Source organism: Falco punctatus (genome assembly GCF_963210335.1).
Source record: "Falco punctatus genome assembly, chromosome: 3".
Lineage (NCBI taxonomy): Eukaryota > Metazoa > Chordata > Aves > Falconiformes > Falconidae > Falco > Falco punctatus.
The window spans coordinates 114337900-114358597 of record NC_137582.1 but is presented as its reverse complement, the minus strand read 5'-3'; the positions used below and the strand labels follow the sequence as shown (position 1 = coordinate 114358597).

The 20698-nt window shown below is 41.8% G+C and overlaps 1 protein-coding gene across 4 annotated transcripts in view; it reads right to left on the bottom strand.

Moving 5' to 3' along the window:
* LOC308060654 (lethal(3)malignant brain tumor-like protein 4) overlaps positions 1-20698 on the bottom strand; it is a gene marked incomplete at its 5' end in the record, with an annotated part of 52121 nt that overhangs the window by 26943 nt on the left and 4480 nt on the right. For 2 of the 4 annotated variants that reach the window (XM_080379655.1, XM_080379657.1), the window contains 8 exons: positions 617-708; positions 1207-1342; positions 1995-2099; positions 3375-3463; positions 4517-4574; positions 6000-6171; positions 6733-6841; positions 9608-9761. In XM_080379655.1, coding sequence (XP_080235781.1) covers positions 617-708; positions 1207-1342; positions 1995-2099; positions 3375-3463; positions 4517-4574; positions 6000-6171; positions 6733-6841; positions 9608-9761 — 915 coding nt within the window. The remainder of the gene's footprint in view (positions 1-616; positions 709-1206; positions 1343-1994; positions 2100-3374; positions 3464-4516; positions 4575-5999; positions 6172-6732; positions 6842-9607; positions 9762-20698) is intronic. The other 2 variants (XM_080379656.1, XM_080379658.1) reach the window with 1 other exon arrangement.

The window sequence follows — 20698 nt, the reverse complement described above, 5'->3', positions numbered from 1 at the left end:
AGGTGGAAGCAGAGCAGAGCTACACAGTTCAGCTCTGATCCTACTGAAGTCAGTGCTCTGTCCCTCTGCAGCATCAAATCCGCCAGACCACGGACTTTGTGTCATCTGAGTGACACAAAATGGGAGTCAGTGTTACACAGGAACTGAGGCTATCAACCAAAAAGAAAGCAACAGTGGGTGAAGGATGAAAAATGCTCAAGATCCATAGCCTCATAATGAATCCCACGGCTCACATCAGTATGCTGCTGGAAACCAGAAATTATTTTGGAAATGATTAAATTAGAGGAAAGTGACACAAATATCTTGACTGTAGGGACACAGCAAAACAGACCGTTGTAATATATTTAATGAATGGTAGAATAAATCTTTTCCTCCAGTATTAAGGAGGAAGGGAAATACGAATTCTCTCTCTGGAAAGTCAGTGACTGGGGGAACAAAGAAAAATTATACTAGTTTCCCATCCTAAAAATAAATCACAGCAGGAAATAGCTTGCATCTGATTGTACCATGGTTGTACCTCTGACACAAGCATATTAAAAACACGTAAATATTCTGGTCAAAACTCACTTAGCATCAGACCTATTTGCAACATCTTTTATTCAGTATTACCACTTACAGTGCCGAGGGTCTTAAAAAGGCTTTTTGGAGCTGCTTGAGCTTTGCAATTTTTCAAATAGGAAGTCCAATTAAATTCTCCCTCCTTGAAACCTAGAAAGAGAGATAAAAAGATTGTTTTACACAGCCCCGTTACATTCAGATTGGTTTTTCAGAAATGGAAATTACCTGGGAAAAACATGAACTTTGCATGATAACTGCCCTTCTACAATCTTCACGGGCTATGCATTTCAGATAAAAACATCTCTCTTTTTCAGTATAATGTCCAATCATTAATCTCAACCTTCAAATGTGTCTAGGAAATTGAATGCAGGAAAGAAGCAAGTTCTGAACCCCAATGAGACTCCTTGCTTTTACATGCTCATCCAATAAAGAGTTTCTAATTTGACTAACAACATCAGTCTTTTGGAACAGCAAAAGGAAGCTGTTCTGTTCTTTTGTGATTCAATCTTAGTTACACCTCTTCCTTTTAAGCCACTCAGTTCAAGTTCCACAATGAAATCACACTAAAAATGAAACACGCAGAGCCAGGACACCTACTTCTCCACAGAATTTATGGTTTCTTGTTCACCATACTATTTTTTTTCATACCTTTAGGGGGGAGCAGCTTATGACTTGTTTTTTCACACCAGCCAACAGGATGGATGTCTGAGGAATCAGCATTAACCCAGAAGTCATAGCACTCTGGATAACCATCAAAGTGTAATCGCATTCTGTACCCTTGTACCTATAACGAGGGGAGCTCTGATTATCATAAAGAGTCATAAAGAAGTTAAAGAAAAGCACTAATCAAACACTCTGTATTTGGATTTACAGATAAAAGTAAATTTAAGGTCTCATTTATTTCTCAAAAGTCTAGTTTTATTTCTCCTCATTTACATCTCCCAGTTTCCATGCTCCTCTTTCCTCATTTCAAACACCCGAAAATACAATCAGTCACTGTAACTTCACTGGCCTCCTATTCCGTACTCATGCACATATTACTGTGGCAATATCTGGAGTACAAATGCAGTCCAAAAACTTTTATGTCTGTACAAGATCAACACAGATTTTACATAACTGAAGGAGTATAAAAGCATTTTGACTTGCTTATATTTACTAAGTCTTAGGGCCTAATGGCATTGTTCTTTTTCATATTTGTCCATTGCATGCAACTAATAGGTTTACTATTCTGAGTTGCAATTGCAAAAATCTGACAGTAGGATTTCAGGCATAGAGCCTTAACCACATAACACTATTCCTTCAGTGTCACCCTGAACTCCTTCTAACCATTAATTAAAGTACTAAAGTACTATTATTCTTCTGCTTCTAATTTTTACTGAAAAAAAATCCTAAATGTACATGGCAATTCTAGAATCAAAGACAGGAAGAGCAACTACCTCAGCCACTGTGAGAACACAAAATTGAGAGGGATGTTCAGGATCCAGCCCTTCCAATTTCATTCCAACTTTAAATCCATTTCGTCCTTGTGGGAATGACTGATACTGGGGTGGGGGGGGGGGCAGGGGGAGAAGAAAACATTTGGTTTTAATTCCTAAAGACAAAATCTATTGCAGAGCAGTCATGAGATACACTTAAGGCTTCAAATTTTCATCTCAGAGAAGAAAATTCTATCCCTACATGATTGCTGCTTTAATAGACAGGTGCAGGTACAGAGATCAATAATGGCATGATCACCATATTTCAGATTTACTTGTTATTCTAAATAATCTCTTAAAAACACTGAACCACAAGCCTGCTGCAATTAGTATGAACAAGTCTTTCAGCAGATGCAGAAATGAACTCTATTCAGACACGAAAGAATCCCCTTCACAGCCCAAGGCAGGAGACCTGGCAGAAGTAAAGAGCCAGGAAAGCCCAAATCACTTTGCCTGTGTCAGCACAAGGTCAGCAATCCAGATTTTCCCAAAAGGTAACTCCCATTGTTAAATGGTGAAAGGCACAAGGCATGTTTGATCTGGAGCCCATTTACACAGTCATTCCAGAAAACATTTGGGGTTTTCATTTATTTGCAGTCTTAATCCAAATTAAACGTGAAGTATAGTAAAGGCTTAAAATAAATCTGAACTGCAAATGGTTTTTTGCATCTACTGCAGATACCTGACTTTCCTTCTCACCTCACGCTGTAAGGTGCCAACAGCCCTTGGCTTCGGAGAGCTCACTGGGAGCTGAACTTTGAATGTGGGCTGGTGCACTGAAGCACAGAAGCAGCTTCAGCAAGGCTAAACTCAGCCTCCTGCACCTTCAGTGCATGGGACTCTGAACAAACACAACTCCCACCGCCTCCCTCGTAACAGTCACTTCTCATTGAAACAGTCTGCAACATTCACAGGGCTGACTGACTTGCAGCTTTCTACAGAGGAAGGCTGGAAGGGGTGTTGTACCACCACTGACCAAGCACAGGACATATGAAAGGCATTAAGCTGTCCCTCTGCAATGGTACTTGGAGATTGCCTAACTGCCCATTTCTCCAGAGCTACCCAAAGCAGATTGAAACAATCATTGTTTATTTCTGAGTGAGATTCAACCAGCATTTTTTACACCTTGGTCTGAGATGAGACTCACAGGGCAGATCCCTGTTTCCACAGTGCTTCAGGGCTGGAAACAAACGTGGGGGTTTTACTGCTTGCTTGTACCGAAACAACTCATAAACGTAACTGCTGGCTTGAGGGCAGTCTCCAATCCTACCTCTACTGAGCTAGTAATTCTGTGATGTTGCCTGAGAAAAACATAGCAAGAGAGTTGAAAAAGCTGCCAACCTCTCTGAACAGTTTTAGGGGAGCAGCTGGCATCCGTTCGTCTTCTAAGTAGGAAACCCAGTTCCATACCTTCTTCTTTCCAGGAACAACTAAGCAATCAAAAATAAAGAGAAAAATGAGTGTTTCTCTTAGATGCCTCCTGCTGTGCCCTCTCTTCTCTTTCTCCTCCCATGTACACACCAATGCTGTTTTGCTGTTGTACCCCAAAGGAGGCAGTGTTACCCAACTTTTGAGGAAAGGTATGAATTCCAGCAGTAGGAAAACGTGCTCATTTCTCATTAAAAAAAATAATGTATCACAGGTCAAATGAATCGTGGCACCCGGATTGCTGGCAAGCTGCCCATGGAAAGTTGCCACTGCGAAGTTTGGACAAGATATAATAAAATTGTGGAAAATAATTCCTTCTCCTGATATTTCACAGAGGAATAAGGGGTTAATTATGAACTAAAAGACAGCACAAGGAGGCATATAATTACAGCTGAAATAAACCTAAAACAAAACAAATCAAAAACCAAGTGAATTTTTGTTCAGTTCACAAGAGTATTTTTTAATATATATATATACACAGATGTATTTATAACCTGCTAATACCACAATGCATCTACTAGAGAGGCAGCTACCAGCACTCAGATGATGAAAACAACTTCGGTAGGTGCTTGGATTCATTCTAGTAGGACCAAGGTCATACACACTGAAAATTACATTTTAAATGCATATTAAAAATCTCCCCCCCGTTACATATGCTAACTCCTTTAAGCTAGATACTAAATGTAACCCATAGTCTATAATCAATCAAATGTTGTCAACAACTTATTTTCTATTTAGCATTTGTAGTCTGTGGCTATGAAGCTCTCCAAAGTCAATTGAAAAAAGATTCTTACTGCCTTCAGTGAGCTTTGGATCAGGCTGTCTCCTTCTAGATCCTCTACACTGTGCCCATCATGCAGGCAAATCTAGTATATTCTTGCTAATACATTTCAGAAGATTGACTGTGGTAAGAGGGTCATGTACCTAATAAGCTATTCTGAATGTGAAATGAGCTCTACTGTCCTTTCCTCTTCTGTTTACTATTATTCATTTTATAATAGCTAGTAAAAAAAATCTATAAACATTAAAGAAAAGAGACTATGAGCTTAGCTCACCTTGTTTTATTGGTTTAGTGTTTCTGCGGCTTTTCATATTATTTGATTTATTCTTCTCCTAGACACAGATATGTTAAAAAAAAGTTTAGCAATATTGTTTTTTCCTCCCTCTTTGATCATCTCACAATGCAGGTACAATAAGGATGTAACATGTAACTAACAGGACTATTAGCTAGCATTTTATTTTCTTTTAAATAACCCTGCAAGAACATTAATAGGGTATGTTACATATGTAACTTTGATCCTGCAGTATCCCAAAGTGCTTTATAAATTATTTAATATACGCTACTAAAGTTCATTTAAATATGGCTACTGTAGAGCAACATGGGCCCAAAACCTCCATCACAATACACAGGATTTGCTTTCTGCAACGCAGGATTTACTGATCACATCAGCAACCTTACTGTAACGTTCCATTTTCCTTTTGCCTTCAGAGGTTCTTATGTCCATCTGTGCCAGGGAATGGATACAGAAAAAAAGTCATTTATGAAGCCCTGAAGGAGGCAGAAGCTTCATAGATGAACACCCCAGAAAACGTGGTCCCCCTGTGTCACACTCCAAGCCAGATTGCCATTCACGTTTCTCCTCTGTGGTTTTCAGACTCATGTTTAATCCACCCAGGGTTGTCATTTCTCAAAGCAAACCAAAAAGGGCAAAATCCGAAATGTAAAGCTGCCAGCCATACATGCCCCAGAAGAGACAGGGAGGCAGTTTCAAACAAGGAGGAGGAGGAGGAAGGGGGAGACAGAATGCAAGTGCTTCTTTAAAACATCTTATATACATCACGGAGAAAAGCTGAGCAACAAGACGAGTTAAACTGTTCACAACATTCAGCTTGCATTACCAACGAACAACTACCCCAGTGTCTCTGCATTACAAAAGCATGTGCGATGCATGAATATAAATAAAATGTCTCAGGCCTTACAAGCTATGCACATGGTAGCAGAGTGGAGGCTTGCACAAAGAAAGGCCCCTAAAGGGAGTTAAGATGCTTAATGGAAGTTAAAAAAAGATGAGGTCAGGACTGAGGTACTTCTATTCATCCACCATTAACACAGGTTTCTAGCAGTGTAATGAGTGTCCATGCAAGTGCCTAATAAAAAGTAATCAAACTGCGGTTCGACACTAATCTTCAATATCACATAACAGCACCTGACTGTAGTTAAAGTATTTTTGGAGGCACGTGCTTTTATTACTGTGAAATACACTTGGTGCACAGGGCTATAACTAGAACTATAAAGTTACAGTCTGAAATGTTGACTTTGACTTCAATTTCACATGAGCTATTCACCCTTATGACTCCTCAGACTTCATAACTGACATTCTCATTACTGATGGACACCAGGAGCAGGCCCAGACCATTCTCATGGGCACAGAGCAACCTCCCTCAGCTCCGTTTGCATTCCACAGTGAAATCTGAGACACAGAATTGTCCCTGCTTTTCACAGTTCTCTTCAAAGAAAACACATGCAGCCTCATTTACCTCATCCTCATCTGCATTTTCCTCATCATCTTCAGACTCCAGAAGCAGTCTTCTCTTCCTTCTGAGACGTTTGACAGGTCTGTCAGCCTCATTCACCTGACAGCCACTGCTGGTATTAAGATTTCTACTATTTCCCCTGTTTCTGCAATCATCTGGAATGTCTCTGGTATCACTAAACATCCAAAATTGAAAACAAAATCAAATTAAAAGTGCAACAATGCTCCTGCAGTATTCCCAGTGTCTCTGTACCAGTTTAGAAGAATGAGCATGCCTGGGCTGAGAACTGAGAACCCGAAGAAGTGAATTGTGTCTGCAGGATTTGCCAGATATATACCATTTAAAAGCACTCCAGAGTACCGGCACAGCTCTCACCACCAGAGCAGCTCAAGAGGGTTTTTAATTCTGCATTTTTCCAACTCTAACACAACAAGGAAGTTATGCCATCATCCTTATCTGTAGGATGGGGAAACTGAGGCATTGAGCACACAACCAGCATTTGCAGGCTGCAAAGAGAAACAAGGACAGAGCTCCGGAGAGGACCTTTCCTGCCTGGCACGGGAGCCTCAAGGGTAACAGGAAGGTCAATGGCAGAGCTGCGCAGGTGGCTCTGCCTCAGCCATGCCACTGTCACACTGGCTCTGAGGATTTCATTCTAGTCACAGCAACACTTTACCATGCTGTTCTCTTTAAAGGTTTTTGAACACAGAAGAGGAATAATCGGGGGTTTCCTTACCTGTCCCTGTGCTGCTGGGAGCCCATCTGAGTACAAAACTTTCCATTCTCAAAACAATCCATTTGCTCACAGGTTTGGAAATTGAAGCAGGGCACGTATTGTCTGGGCACTGCAGAAGCAAACCGAAAGACAACTATTAAATTAAAATGTTGAAACACCTTTGATGCAATCTGTTCCGCCAAAGTCCTTTACAAACTTTCATTAAGTGACCCTCAGTATTCTGTTTCGAGGGAAGTAATTGTTATCTGTGTGCTGGCACACAGAAAAAGCGTACCCCCTCATTAAAGGAAAACCCCTTTGTCCGTAATATTTTAATTTTTGAGAAACGCTGCCACCTGTAAAAGTGATAAAGGAGAATATAATCTCAAGGCTATAACCAGGACACAGTTACAAATTACTTTTTATATTTCCTTATTCCTAGTAACCCTCTAACTTGAAAGACAAATGTCAAAACAAGTCCATCTTGTTTGGACACTTTTAATATAGTTGGTTAAGTTCAAAAACTTCCACCTTTATATATACTTTGTACCTATGAAAATCCTTTGTAGGCAGCCTCTGGAAATAGAACATTCTTGATGGAAGAACAGAAACAATTCTTTCTATATATAGCAAGGGCTATGTATCAATCTTTCATTTGAATGAAAGCATGAAAATGTAAGGAATAACTCCAATACATCATTCATGTTTACTTTCTCCTATGATTTCAGTTCTTCCTAATGCAAAATAATTTATGTTTAATATTTTAGCAAAACACAACTATAGTGATACCCATTACCAGGCATCTGCACTATCCTGATGCACACTTTGCTCAATTAACCTGACATGCAAATTGTGCACAGGGGCTCCTAAGCATACATCATTCCTCTTCTACTTTTAGTGGCACCATTTGTGTGCACTGGTTTGATCAATCCATTTTTGAACGCACCATTAAACACTTTAAAAGAAAAAAAGAAAAAAAACACACCATACCATCCAGAATGTGGAAAAATGAGTCACTTTGCTTTTTTGTTTAAAGCCATTTTCATAGTCTCCTCACCAGTACTTGTACTCATTCTGCTAAGACAGCTGACGTTTTTCATTTATATTTGATCGCTCCCTGTAGCCCAATACGGATGTCAGAAGGTCCTGGCTGGAACTGGGCAGACAGACTGCCTACGCACAGAGTCCACGCATGCCTGCTTGTATCACAACTTAAAGCCTCTCCCTGTGCCATCGGGGACCAATGATTCCAGGCAGGAAAAAGACAAAAAAGGGAAAACTTGCAAGAACATAGAGTGCTTGAAAATCTCTGCTCAGTTAGAAGTCACACTGATCTATGGAATACACTTGGACTAAGAGGGTGTGAAAAATTCTTAGTGCTGATGTGTCCATTTAAGAGCTGGTTCTTCACCAGATGGATTGACAACTCCTCAGCTCGCATAGACGAGGAGAATGACCCACAATCAGCAGGAGCGTAAGCGAATGCCTGTAAGTGTAAGCGAACCTGCAGAGCTTACAATGAAATTCAAGATGAGAAAAGCCAGCAGGGAAGACAGGTACAAAGCCTTCCTACCCGAAAACAGAAACAGTTCCATCAAAATCCTGGGGAAAGCCAACCAGCAGACGCTTGCCCAGACAGGCAACAAAACAAGAGATCGTTCTTTTCTCAAATAAGAAATTCTAACCATAGGGATGCATGAATTCAGTGATGTATCTCTGCCTTGACTAGGGATCCAGCATCGCTACCGCAAACCTTATACAGTTAACGTCCTTCCAACTACTGCACCAGGATGCACTGATGATGTCGAAGACTGAACAGGCTCCAGCTGCTATCCTGTGGTGCCTGTGTGTCCCAAGCTATTTCTCAAGTCTCCTGCCACCTTAGGAGATGATCTGTTTCAGTACAAGGTGCCAGGGCAACCTACCAAGGGCTCCCTGTGCCACAACCACATGCTGTTACGTTTAACCCAAGAGCATCCTTAAAATATGACCTTACGCTGGATGGCTGATGGCACTCTCGGGATGAGAGCTCTCAGCTGTTACTCACTCCCTAGCACTGGTCTCCATTAGTGCTCTCTGAAAGACACTCAGGCACACCTGCAAGGGAGCTCTACTGAAACAGTTAGTAATTTAATCAAAGGAAACTAGTGATTTACTGAAGTAAGTGAGGCTGGCCAGCTTAACTGAGTGGTCTGCAGTGAAAGAGCTCAGAGGTTATCATATAAATATATTCTGTTCTGAACTACTGGTTTCTGGATAAACAGTAAGAACTGAGATACTTTTTGTTTTACATAGGTGTGCATGTCCAATAACATGCTTGTATTATCCTGTTAAAACTCAAGTTTTCCCCAAATTTCAATTACAGTAGCCTTGGAAACCTAAAACCTCTTATGGCTAACAGAGTAACTCCTGGCAGGAGCCAGGTTAGAGAAGATTCTGAAGAATGTTCTTGCAAAGATAACACTACTGGGAATTCATCCTGAGCCAGGAACCCCAGGTTAGCACAGCACTGTGCCATCCATTCATGGTCCACACTGCCTAATGCATGCAACCAGAGAAAGGAGTAACGCTGGAAACTCCTGTCGCCCCAAGAGCAGTCCAGTAAGGCTCAGCGTGACAGGGATGTTTGACTGTATCAACAAATCTAGCCCAGATCATTTACATAACCACACTTACCTTCCACAAAGGCGAGCACAATGCGTGCACCAGGTACTGTTACGACTATGCAGTAATTACACTCACTCTAAATACTCCTGAATTATTTGAAATGAGACAGAGACTCACTCCACACGCTGCGCCAGGGAGCACCACGCTACTGAAACACACATTTCAGTTAGACCCGTTTCTAGAAGCTTTTTCAGAAACCGTGTATTCTCTTCCACAGCAAAAAGCTCACCTTCCAAACTGGTGCTACAGGCAGCAGAAACGTTGATAGCAGCAGGAGCAAAGCTGGTTGGGCTGGCATTTACTGCTGAGGCTGAAAGAGTTTTTATGGCTTCAGCTTCTGATTCAGTAATGATTTCTAGCAGTCCAAACTCATTTACACAGAACTGCAGGTAAGAGAAGAAAGTAAGCAAATAAGCCGTAGTAAAAGGGCTAGGAAGAGGGACAGGAAGGAATACGGTTCCCTGAGGAGCAACTAGGTATGGGATAAAAAGAAATGGCTGAATATACATTAAAAAGCATTAAAAATAAGTAACAATAAAAGTGAGAAACACCTAACACAACTCTTCCTCAAAATGCCACCAGCGAGCCCCCAGAAATCCCCAACGATGTATTTCATTGTCATTGAAGGAAAGCAACGTTAATTCTACCTGCTTGGGATGTGCTCCCCTTATAAAACCCAGACCTCTGACAAACACATCAAAATAAATACCCTCAGAAAAGTGATTTAACCCAAAACTCTGCTATGATGGTTGAAATTCACCCAACAAAGCACAATTACATTTACTGCAGTTATGACGTACAGCAACTTCCCTAAAATCTCTGTGCAAGCAGGAATCACCCAGCTGTTGACAGAAAAGTCACATTCCAGTGGACAACTTGTCCAGTACGTTCTCCAGCTGGTGCTGGCTGGGCTTTAAAGACCTCAGAGCACAGTGACAGCCAGGACTGCATAAATGCAGTGAGCATCTGGAGCTGCAAGAGGCCAAGCGGTTCCCAACCCTTCTTCAATGACACTTGACGGTCTGGTGCTCCCGGAGGAGCAGAGGAATGCGGGGATATGCACAAGCAACGCTGTTGAAGAACAGCAGACACTGAGAAATAACTAGCTCTTCTTTGTTTGATAAGCTTCTGCTTGCACAGTACCACTTCTTAGTGAAAGCCACGGTGGGGCCCTGGCCCAAGGACAGAGGGGAGAGTCTCAAATCCAAATCAACCATTTCTGAACAACCTAGAAAAGACACCTAACAGAAGCCACAGATAGTGGCAGTAGGTAGGTGACATGTACCAGCGTGGCCAGGAGTCAGTCTCCAAGCTCCCAGTCCCAGCGCCCCCAGGTTTTGACCCTTAAGAAGCCCTCCATCAGCCGCTGGGGTAGATGACGCTCCCACGGCGGTTCTGCTAGCACACCCATCCTCTGCTCCAACACAGCACCTACCTACCAACCCTGCACACACACTGCCTGTCCTGCTACAGGGCACGAGTAAATTCAGACACAGAATAAGAAAAACCCTCCAGATACAAAGCAAAGCTACCATGGGGTAGCTATAGAGAAGGAATAAGATGTGGCAGACTTCAGAGGCTCTTATGCTTTAAGCTTAAAAAATTTCGTAGGCTGTGAAAGAACACTTCATTGGTCCAGACAAAATTACTAAATTGTGCCAAATAGTGTCAATGTGCATCTTTTATTAGTCCTGATCTGCAAATGCCACCGAGCACACACACACACACAAAAAAACCCCAAACAACAAAAAACAACACAAAACCCAACAAACTTCTGATGAGCAAATATGCCTAAAAATGAACTCCAGAATAAGAGAGACATATGCCTCACTCCTTGAACTCCAGAATAAAAGAGACAAGTCAAAGGTAGGTTGCATGTGCAAGCTCTGCTCTAAAGCAGATTAGCTTTAGTATCTGAGATCTTTTCACAGCCACCCATTCTTCGCTCAAACCTGCTAAACCCACTTTAAAAGCTTTTGCTTCAGAAGCAGCACCCCGCATTGCATTGAGAAGCACCATTCTTCCTCTACTCCTGCATGCTTCCTGGGCTCAGGACCCTGCCTCCAGCACCCTATCAAAGCCTTATCCCAAACGTTCTTTGCTCTCTTCCCCCTTTTTTATCTGAAGCCTGTATTTCTTAAAGCTTCAAAGATGCTGGACTTGCTTCTAAGCAGCTCACATCTTCCTCTGCACCCCTGAAGAGACAGAGCATCATTTTTATTTCAGCACAAAAAGAAACAGTCTATTTCAGAGAAGTGATAAATCTAAAGTGGACTAAGTTTAGAGAAGAAACCTATCACTTTCCTCAAACACCAGAACAGCAGCAGCACAACAGTGCAGATCCCAGGGGTCCTTGCTAGAGCTGATAAGGACAGCTCAGCATCATGAGCAGAAGGTCAGTGGAAGGAGCATCTCCAGAGCTCTACGTGCCATTAAGCAGCCGAGCAAGTGCGAAGCAGAGCTCTCAGCTGGAGGTGGGGAAGGGTGCCAGTGTCATTTTGTATTAGCAGATTAGTCTCTGGGGTAGTGACACTCCTGCATATGAATTAACAGTTCTGGTTCAGCTCAAACCAGTGAAGACAGCAGCCTGTTATTTCCTCCTTTAATAATTCAATGGTATATCTGCAGCCGCACGAACTGGTGAAGCCCAGCCCAGGCCACAGAAAACATAAGTTTGTGTTAGAAAAACAAGAAGCATCTTTATTAATGGTCTCTGATCTGATGCTGAGGATGGGCTGATCCATGGAGGCAACCACCAGTTCCATTTCGAGACTCTTCAAAGCAATATCCCTCATTGCTAAGTTCTGGAAACGCGTAACTGCTGCTCTGAGGACTGCACCTTCCTTTACACAAAGGAGTTCACCACAGCATGTTTGCTAATATGAAATCTACACAAACTCTCCAGAAAGAATTAGTCCTTCCTGAGACACTTGGGAAGAGAATTAAGGAAAAGTATATTTCATTGTGCATGTAAGAACCAGAATATAGCAGGAAGAAAAGGGGAAAAGAAGGATTAAATGGCAAAAGGAAAAAAAAAGTGTTTGGCACTTCTGCGAGGGAAAATTAAAAAAAAAAAAAAAAGTGTTTGGCATCTTAAGAATGAAGTGGCCTCCTGTGCAGCTAGTTACCATGCTCCAGCTAAACATTTCTACCAGACTCACTAACTGTGGTGCTCAGTGTTCTTACACTTGATCATCTAATATAAAACAATACAGTATTATCTGATGTCTTTCTGTCTAAAAAATAATGTGGTGCTTTGTTGATTACTATTATGAGGAATCAATAAAAGTGAAGTTGTGTCTGCAAAGGAACATTACTGCTGTTTAGGAAAGAACCTGTGGCAATACACAGTTGAGCTCTTTTAAGAAGCAGAAGTATAATTACTTTGATTAAATACAGGGCAAAAGTTAGGCCACTGCAAAAGAATCACCCAAAGGACCTCCTTGAAAGTCAGCGGACCCCATTCCATGGCAGTTTTACGGGAGTGTAAACCACTGATCTTAAAATACTCCAAGCATGCAAGTTCATCCACTTTCTCTCGACATCTGCTGGCAGAAGCATCTTCCTCGTAGCCTAAGTGAGGTCTGACAGCCCGTCTAGAAGACTGTCTGCACAAAGGCAGGAGGGAGCAGGGGAGGAAGGGGAACTGTCAACACTTGCAGGAGGTCTTGATTCTGAATGCCTGATGTGATGATACCAAAATCCGATTTTTCAGAGCTTTCAAGTCCCTTCAGCTCCAATTTTTTTCACTTGAAAATTGATCTTCCACCACCACCACCCCCCCAAGATTCAAAACTTGCAGCCTTGAGGGCAATTTTATGTATTCATTTTCAGTCATCGGAACTGCAACTGAATTGAAGCAACAGTTGAAGGTAATTTGGGAAACAGCCAACAGACACCCACTCTCCTCCCTCCTCTAACACAGAACACCATGTTTAGGACCATCAAATCTTGGTTCTGATTTACACGACAGCTGTATTTGTCGCTATCATGAATACCTAAGATACAGGCAGCTGTCAAAAGCTGCGAAAAACAACCACCGATGTGAAAAGAATCTAAAGACTCAACCCCACAAAATACAAAAATTTGTCTTTCAGAGAAAACGTCTTTCTCATAGTGGGCTGAAATCAATGGGATTTCTTGCCCCAGAGTATGTTGTATGGACAGTACCGGGGATTAGCAAGATCAGACCCATAACTTTCATTAGCAGAAAACAATTACTTAAAATACTTCCTGCCATTAGAAATCAATTCATCAAGAATTTTGAAGGAGAGAGGGAGTATCATCAGGCTTTCAGAAACATTACTAACACTTCACCACTTCCTTGGTAAGGCCAACCCAGTTGTTTAAAACAAAGTATTTTCTCTGCACAACCTTCATGTGCAAACTACAGAATATGTTGCAAATATTCTGTGATGCCAAGACATGGTGGCCACTCATGTATCGTGTTCCTTGGTTTCTTACTTGTATGTTGCTACCAGGCAAGGTACCAATGCCGTCTTTCCAGTCTAAGGCATTCAATATATCGCGGTCTGCTGTCGGGATGCTGATGATTCTCTCCGGGACATTCTGTTCCATCTTTCTGCTTAGTCTTTGGGTTCTTTATTTAATTTTAACAAAGAAAACTAGGGTGTGAAAACAAAACAAAACAAAAAAAGAGGCACAGAATAAAGAGGTCTGTTGCTCACATTTCACTAAGGGTTTTCAGAGCAATGCTAGTTTCAAAAGATGGGAAAAATGTCAAATGTGCATTTTGCTCATGACACTTCAGTAAACATGAAAAGAAAGCTGAGAGCGTTAAGCATATGTACAGCTTGAGGACAAAAAAAACCAGTAAGTTTTAACAGTTACTTGATTTGTATGACATTTTTGCCAATTACAGTTCACTAGCAAGATCCTAGAGCCTCTGGATTCAGTAGGAGCTTTGGTCTGGATATTAGGAGTACCAGGATTTAAAATTACAGAAACAGAAATACACAGCTGTATGCACAAACTCATATACAAGTGAAAAGTCTGTGCACATCACGGGGGAGCAGCAGCATCTAACAGCTGTTTCCAGGCCCCTCTATACTGCTGTAATGTCAAGGCTTTGCACTAGAAATGCTATAAAGCTCTTAAAATGCTTAAGCGCCACGTATTGCTTTCACATCCCAGCAAATAAACTAATGGGCTCCATTAGAAAACTCTACTAAAAGCCACACTGCTATACGGGCTCCCCATATCCAATTACTCAACAATTTTTGTGGTAGACATTAACCAAACACTGACCATAAATTAACTGTATGTTCATGCCCTTTAAACGTAGCCTCAGTATTTTCAATCCATGAACGTAACTGCTTGCTTAAAAAAAAAAAAATAATGTAAAAAATTCACAATCTTCTCTTGAACTGTCAGCTCTACTAATTTTTCTAGTGTGAGCAAACCCACTGATGTTAAGTACAAAATGCACAGTTCAACTGACAGGTCCAACTGCATTCCTGTGGGAATGGGTCAAAACTGCCCACGGCAGGGGTCTTTGCTCTGACATTTGAATGCTTGAGTTCAACAAGGTCACTCTGAGCTGTTACAGCAAGAGCAGGCATCACCCAAGGCCCATGTGCTTGATCTGCCTCTGGCAGACTGGCTCTCTGCTGGAGCACTGGAAAGTGCCTTAAGATACACTGCCAGGGCAGGCTTTTAACTGCCAAGTGCTTAAATAAGGGCAGGTGAACTCCACTCTTGATGTGAAGCCTTCCACATGCTAGACCTTCTACCTACAGGTTCAAAGTATAAGTTTAATTCAGCCAAAGGCAAAACCACAGATCTGAGGTAGGATAATATCTGATGTTTGAGCATTCCTGAAGCTCTCATTCAAGCATCACAGCTCTTTATGATAATCTAAATTGGGTTAAAAGCAGGACAGATGTTTGTAAACTGGAATACCAAATATCTTTGGGTATCACAACCTAATTCCTGTAGGAGGATCTCTTCCTTTTTTCCCCCAAATATAAAACTCCAGCTACTTACAATCCTGCATAACTGTGAAGATAAGCTGCATATAGGCTAGTCAGAACGAGTCAGGAGGGTGAAAACGGGAGCAAAGCAGAGCAGCAGTCAAGCTGCAGAAGCCAGCTCAGCTTCCACCGGCTCTAACGGAACCGCAGGCGCGGGAGATGCGCGCTGGTATCCGTGGTTACGTACACACAACACAACGGCGCCACCGCAGCTCCACAGCGCTACGGAAAGTGACAAACTGGACTAAACAAGCCTTACACACGGTGGTACTGAACTACTGCCGCCCAAGGCTCACCATACATTAACATCTGATGTAGCCTTGTACATCTATAAGCACTCGTTTGTAGCCAATGTTTTGATGTCAGTTTCAGCAAGGGCAAAACTATCACTTTTTAGATGTTCTTTACAATCAGGCTTTTAAAATAAAGCAGCTCAAACACCAAGACTACTTACACAGCTCCCTCTGGGAGAAGGAGCCTGGAGGATACTTGGACAGAAGTAATTAAGCTGTGGATTTTATTTAAAACTGGGCCAGGAAAACTGTCAAAAATCACAATCTAGACAATAATCTTGTGCTAACCAGAGAAGACCCGATACAATAATGAGCCTTTTTCATCTCTGCATTTTATAAATCCAGTAAAACCCCTAGAAAAATATAGTAAAGAAATTACTTTTCTTATAACATTCCCTATCAGTAAAACTTACAATAAAATCAAGATAGCCCAATAAAAGGAAGCAAACTGTGCAATTAAAAAAAGACAGCAGAAACTAACTTCAAACATTTCAAAGAGCTGTAGTGAGGCATGAGTGTTCCCCATTTGTCCATATTTGTGATTGCTTTTCATCTTTAACAGTTTCAGACTTCGAAACATTAATGCAAAAGATACAGCAAAACTCAGATGAGTCATGCAGCCCCAAGTCATAGATTCAAATTTATGAAATGATAAATGACTACCATGCTGGCAGAGATAATGATTCATAATTAATATGCTACCACCCAGACTTCTGTGCTTGAACTTTAGATAGGGAATCCACAGGCAGAGGTCAGAAATACCCAGGTTTTGATCTCGTTTCTACCACTGAACAATAGTGCAGCCTTGGGAAAGAGCTTCATCATTACTGTAGAAAACCAGCTTTGGCTTTTAACATCCATCTTGCCTTAGGACCGCCGCCCCCCCCCCCCCAAAAAAAAAAAAAAAAAAAAGGAAAAGAGGCACAAGTTCATACAAACAAAATCGTGAAGACTGAATGGGTGGATGGGGGTTCACTGTACTTCTGTATACGCTATCAGACCTAATGGGAAGAGAAACATTTCAACCGAAGTCCCTTTTCAGATGCTGCCAGGTTGATTTCTAAAGACATGGGGATTTCAGTGTCTTTATAAGAGGGTAAATGTGAGAAACACAACGAAGCAATAAAACCCAAGACTGTAAATCAAGCAACAACACTGATGTCTGCAGCCCTTCTAGCTAAGCCTCCACGTACCAGGAGGCAAAATTCCATTTGAGAAGCAGCTGGCACCAAGAAAACCATCTGATACTGTGCTGTTCTGGGAATAACTGACTTACAAACCACCTTTCTTCCCCGAAACAGAATGGGAAACCTAGCAAAAGCTGGTCATTTCATTCAGTGTTAAGTGCGCTCAAAGCAAGCTGGCATTCAGAACTCTGTGCATCCTCAGTTTCTTGTATGATTTGGCAGGGTGTCTAACACCCAACGTATCAGACCTGCCAGTCACTCTTATGACGTTAGTGGAGAACCGAACTGCAATTTTTAAACAGAAACAACAAAAAAAAAATAATTTCATGACTTCTCACAGGGCACAACTAATCTGGTCTCAGGAACTGCTTTGAACACTTAGCAGTTCAGACACAAAAATCATTTGCCTGTCCCTTTCTATGATGATGACTGATGATACTTTACTTACCCATCAAAGCCTATTACTCACCTCAGGCAAGTAATATTTTGCAAGGCTGAACTAATACCATTACCAGAAAAAAAACCAGCCTCACCTCCAGGAAACTCATCAGTCAAGGTCTCAAATGAACTTTCACAGCCTGCAAAGAAACCGTACCAATGCCTAAAGTGTTAGTAGCCACTGGCAAGTATTTAACAGTGTGAAGAAGACTGAAGTGCTTTCACTACCTGTGTCAGTGAAGGGGCGAAGATAAAATTCAGAATTGAGGAATGCCAGGCTCCACCCATTGTACTTCTTACTAATTTTTGTTTCTCAGGAAAAGAGAGAAAAATTTTAACTACAAAACAAGGAAAATACTGCTCTGAAAGATCAGAGCAGGGAAACAGTCGAGGAAGGTAGAGGGATGCCCTGGCCTCACAGCATGGGCTGGAACGGAGAGGAAGCAAACGCTTCTTGTCTTAGCTCTGCCACAGGACTGCCAAGATAAACTGCTCTGGTTTTCGGGAGTTTGCCATGTTCATTTGTACAATACAGCCCTTTCAAGGTTACCCTATGTACACATTAATGTATGGATTATGCTTAGGTGGTATTACGCTGGGAGACAAATAAACAGTCACCATGGCAATACAACTTAAATCAATTTATAGGATCAGACAGCAATACTGTGAGTTTACTCTAAACCCAGCAGCTGATCCTAGTATTAAGCCCAAACCAGCATAATGGTTCGTAAGCTGCTATCTCTTGGTTTCTTGACACAGTTGTGTCAAATATATACACACGCACGGATTTATTTCAGGCTGCGGCTGCCTGCTACATGAACGCACGGTCTGCAAAGCTCCCGATTTACACACAGCCCCGCTCCCCGCCCCGCTGACGCACCAGCCAGCCTTCCCCACGGAGCGCACTGAAAAGCGAGCGTGCGGCAAGTCAGCGGCAGCACATCCGACTGCGAAGGCTGAGCGCGGCGCTGCCTCATTTCTAGTCTATCTCCATCTATGATCACACTCGCTTTGCTACCTTTCTCTTTAGATTTATGTGACGCTGTGAAGCCAGCAAGGAAACAGCCTTTCTCCTGTCCTTCCTGCTGCAGGAGCTGCACGAGGCACTCAGCGCTCCACTGGAGAGCATTTCGACCTATTCCAAATAGAAGGGGAGGGATGCAAAAGAAGGTACAAAACCTACTTCCATGTCCACAGTTTACACTTTCTGTTCATTTACTGAAAGTGAGGAACAGAAGCACATCCTACCTTCACTTTTGTAACTTTCATTAACAGCATTGATGCTGCTTCTCCCCAGCTCTTCATCTCCTCCTGCTTGCTAAGAATGGTGGCTCTGGGGAAGGCACCCGGCCACTGACAAAGCCCCGTGCAAACCTCACACTCGGCCCAGCCAGGAGGCTCAGGGATGTCCCCTCAAGGCCTGAGACCATGACACTGCTAATCCTGGCCTCTGGGAACTGCTTATACCACTGTAACACTTTGCACACGCTAACGAATGTCACCCAGTGCCACACAGAAACCATACACCATAAAACCCATCATGTTCAGAAGCACCTCTGCAGGAGCAACCCAAAGCCCCCCCTAGCAAGATGCTGGAACTTCTGCCATTTCTAAATCTGATCCGATTTCTCCAACAACAGATGCAAGATATAAATACTTTCCATCACTCGTGATCATTACTATATTCACTCAAAACTTAATGACCTGTAAGGAAGCTGTAAGATTTGTGATTCAAGATATTGTCAATTTTGTGACAATATAAAAACTGCAGTGCTGGGGGAAAAAAAAAAAATCTCCTAATGGAAAACTAAAAGTTCAGTCACACCACTTACATGTTTAAGGAAGAAGACACAGATAATTACTTTTGCAATAAAACATGCTCTTAAAGTGGAATTAGTTAATGAAAACAATCAAAAGCAGCAGCCATTTCCCATAATGTTTTGTGTCCGCCAATATTTTTGACATCTACAATGGCTGCACATTGGGTGTAGGCTCCCAGACAGATGTTTTAAAGGGATGTCAAATCTCTGCACTAGTTATTTGTTTCTGTTCTGAAGCCATTTTATTATGTTGTACTTTTCTGAATACTCATAATTTTCTGGGGAATAATTAAGGCTGGTTATCTAAACTCCAAATGACTGGTGTTAAGGAGTCTAGTCTTGAACTCCAAAACTACCAGTACCTACCTACTCCACAAGTTTTTCATGCGCCATACTGACACCAGCCACAATTGTTTCATGTTGAATAATGTATGTCAAGTATTCCAGAAGAAAAAAGTGCAAAGAATTGATGAAACAAGCTTAAAAACCACAAGTATGTGTAGGCTTGTCTTTTGAATCCATTCGATGCTGCAGTCAGGAGGCAGAACCAGCCAGAGTGTCCATATTCTGTGTACATAATTGTGCAACAAAAATTGCAAAACAGATTTTTCTTCTGGTATTTGTTTTCTAAATAGCTTGGTAGAGTATGCAGTCAAATTGTTATTTGCAGATTTAGCATTACTACAGAATGAAGGAATTGAAGTAAAATCTGGCACAGATGGCCATATAAAAACATCCAAACTTCTTTCAATTAAGCATCACATGCCTTCTTTGTGTTAAATACAATGAGAAACTGCAAAAATACTGCTGTCCCTGTTGCAGAAAGGGTTAGGTCAAAAATGAATCTTCTTAGAAAACTATCTGAGTCTGAAAAGTGAAGTGTTTAGTCAAGGAACTAATTAAACAAAACCTAGAGAAGTACTTTTTCAGATAACATGAAACAAAGCACAGCTTGCACACATACAGAAGCCATTTTCCATCCCTCCCTCCCCACCAGAAGTTTCAGGAAGTACATGGATTGATATCACAGTCATGAAAGGTGAGCGGGAGAAGAAAATGTGCAAATTCTGTAAGCAATATCACTGTTATTGTTCCAACAGTGTGCTTAAGTATATGCTTAGTCCTATTTGATTTCCTAAAGATTTTGTGTGCACTTTGGAGCTTCACTGGCAGCATCTGTGCAAGTGCCCAGAACCCTACACTTTCTTTGACTACATCACCCAACTTTTCACTGTGAAAAGTTATAACCCAAATTTCCACCTAACTCAAAAGAAGAGAGAAGAAAAACCTCACCCACAATCCACACAGAAGTACCAACAATTTCCAAATGTGATTTATAAACATCTTGTGATTCGTAAAATGAGGATAAACTAATGATGCCTTGGGCTCAAATATCCCTGTATCAGCTTTGGTACTGTAAGAGTTACAAACCAGAGCTGAGATACTATTTTTCTCTAACAACCCAGTACCATCCCCAATCTCGCCATGTCTGCTCTCTCAACTGAGCGAGCAAAGACAGCTCCTGACCTTCTCCAGGCATTTCAGAGGCAATTCCTCCTTGATGCCCCTTCTGCAGCCAAGGGTGACCC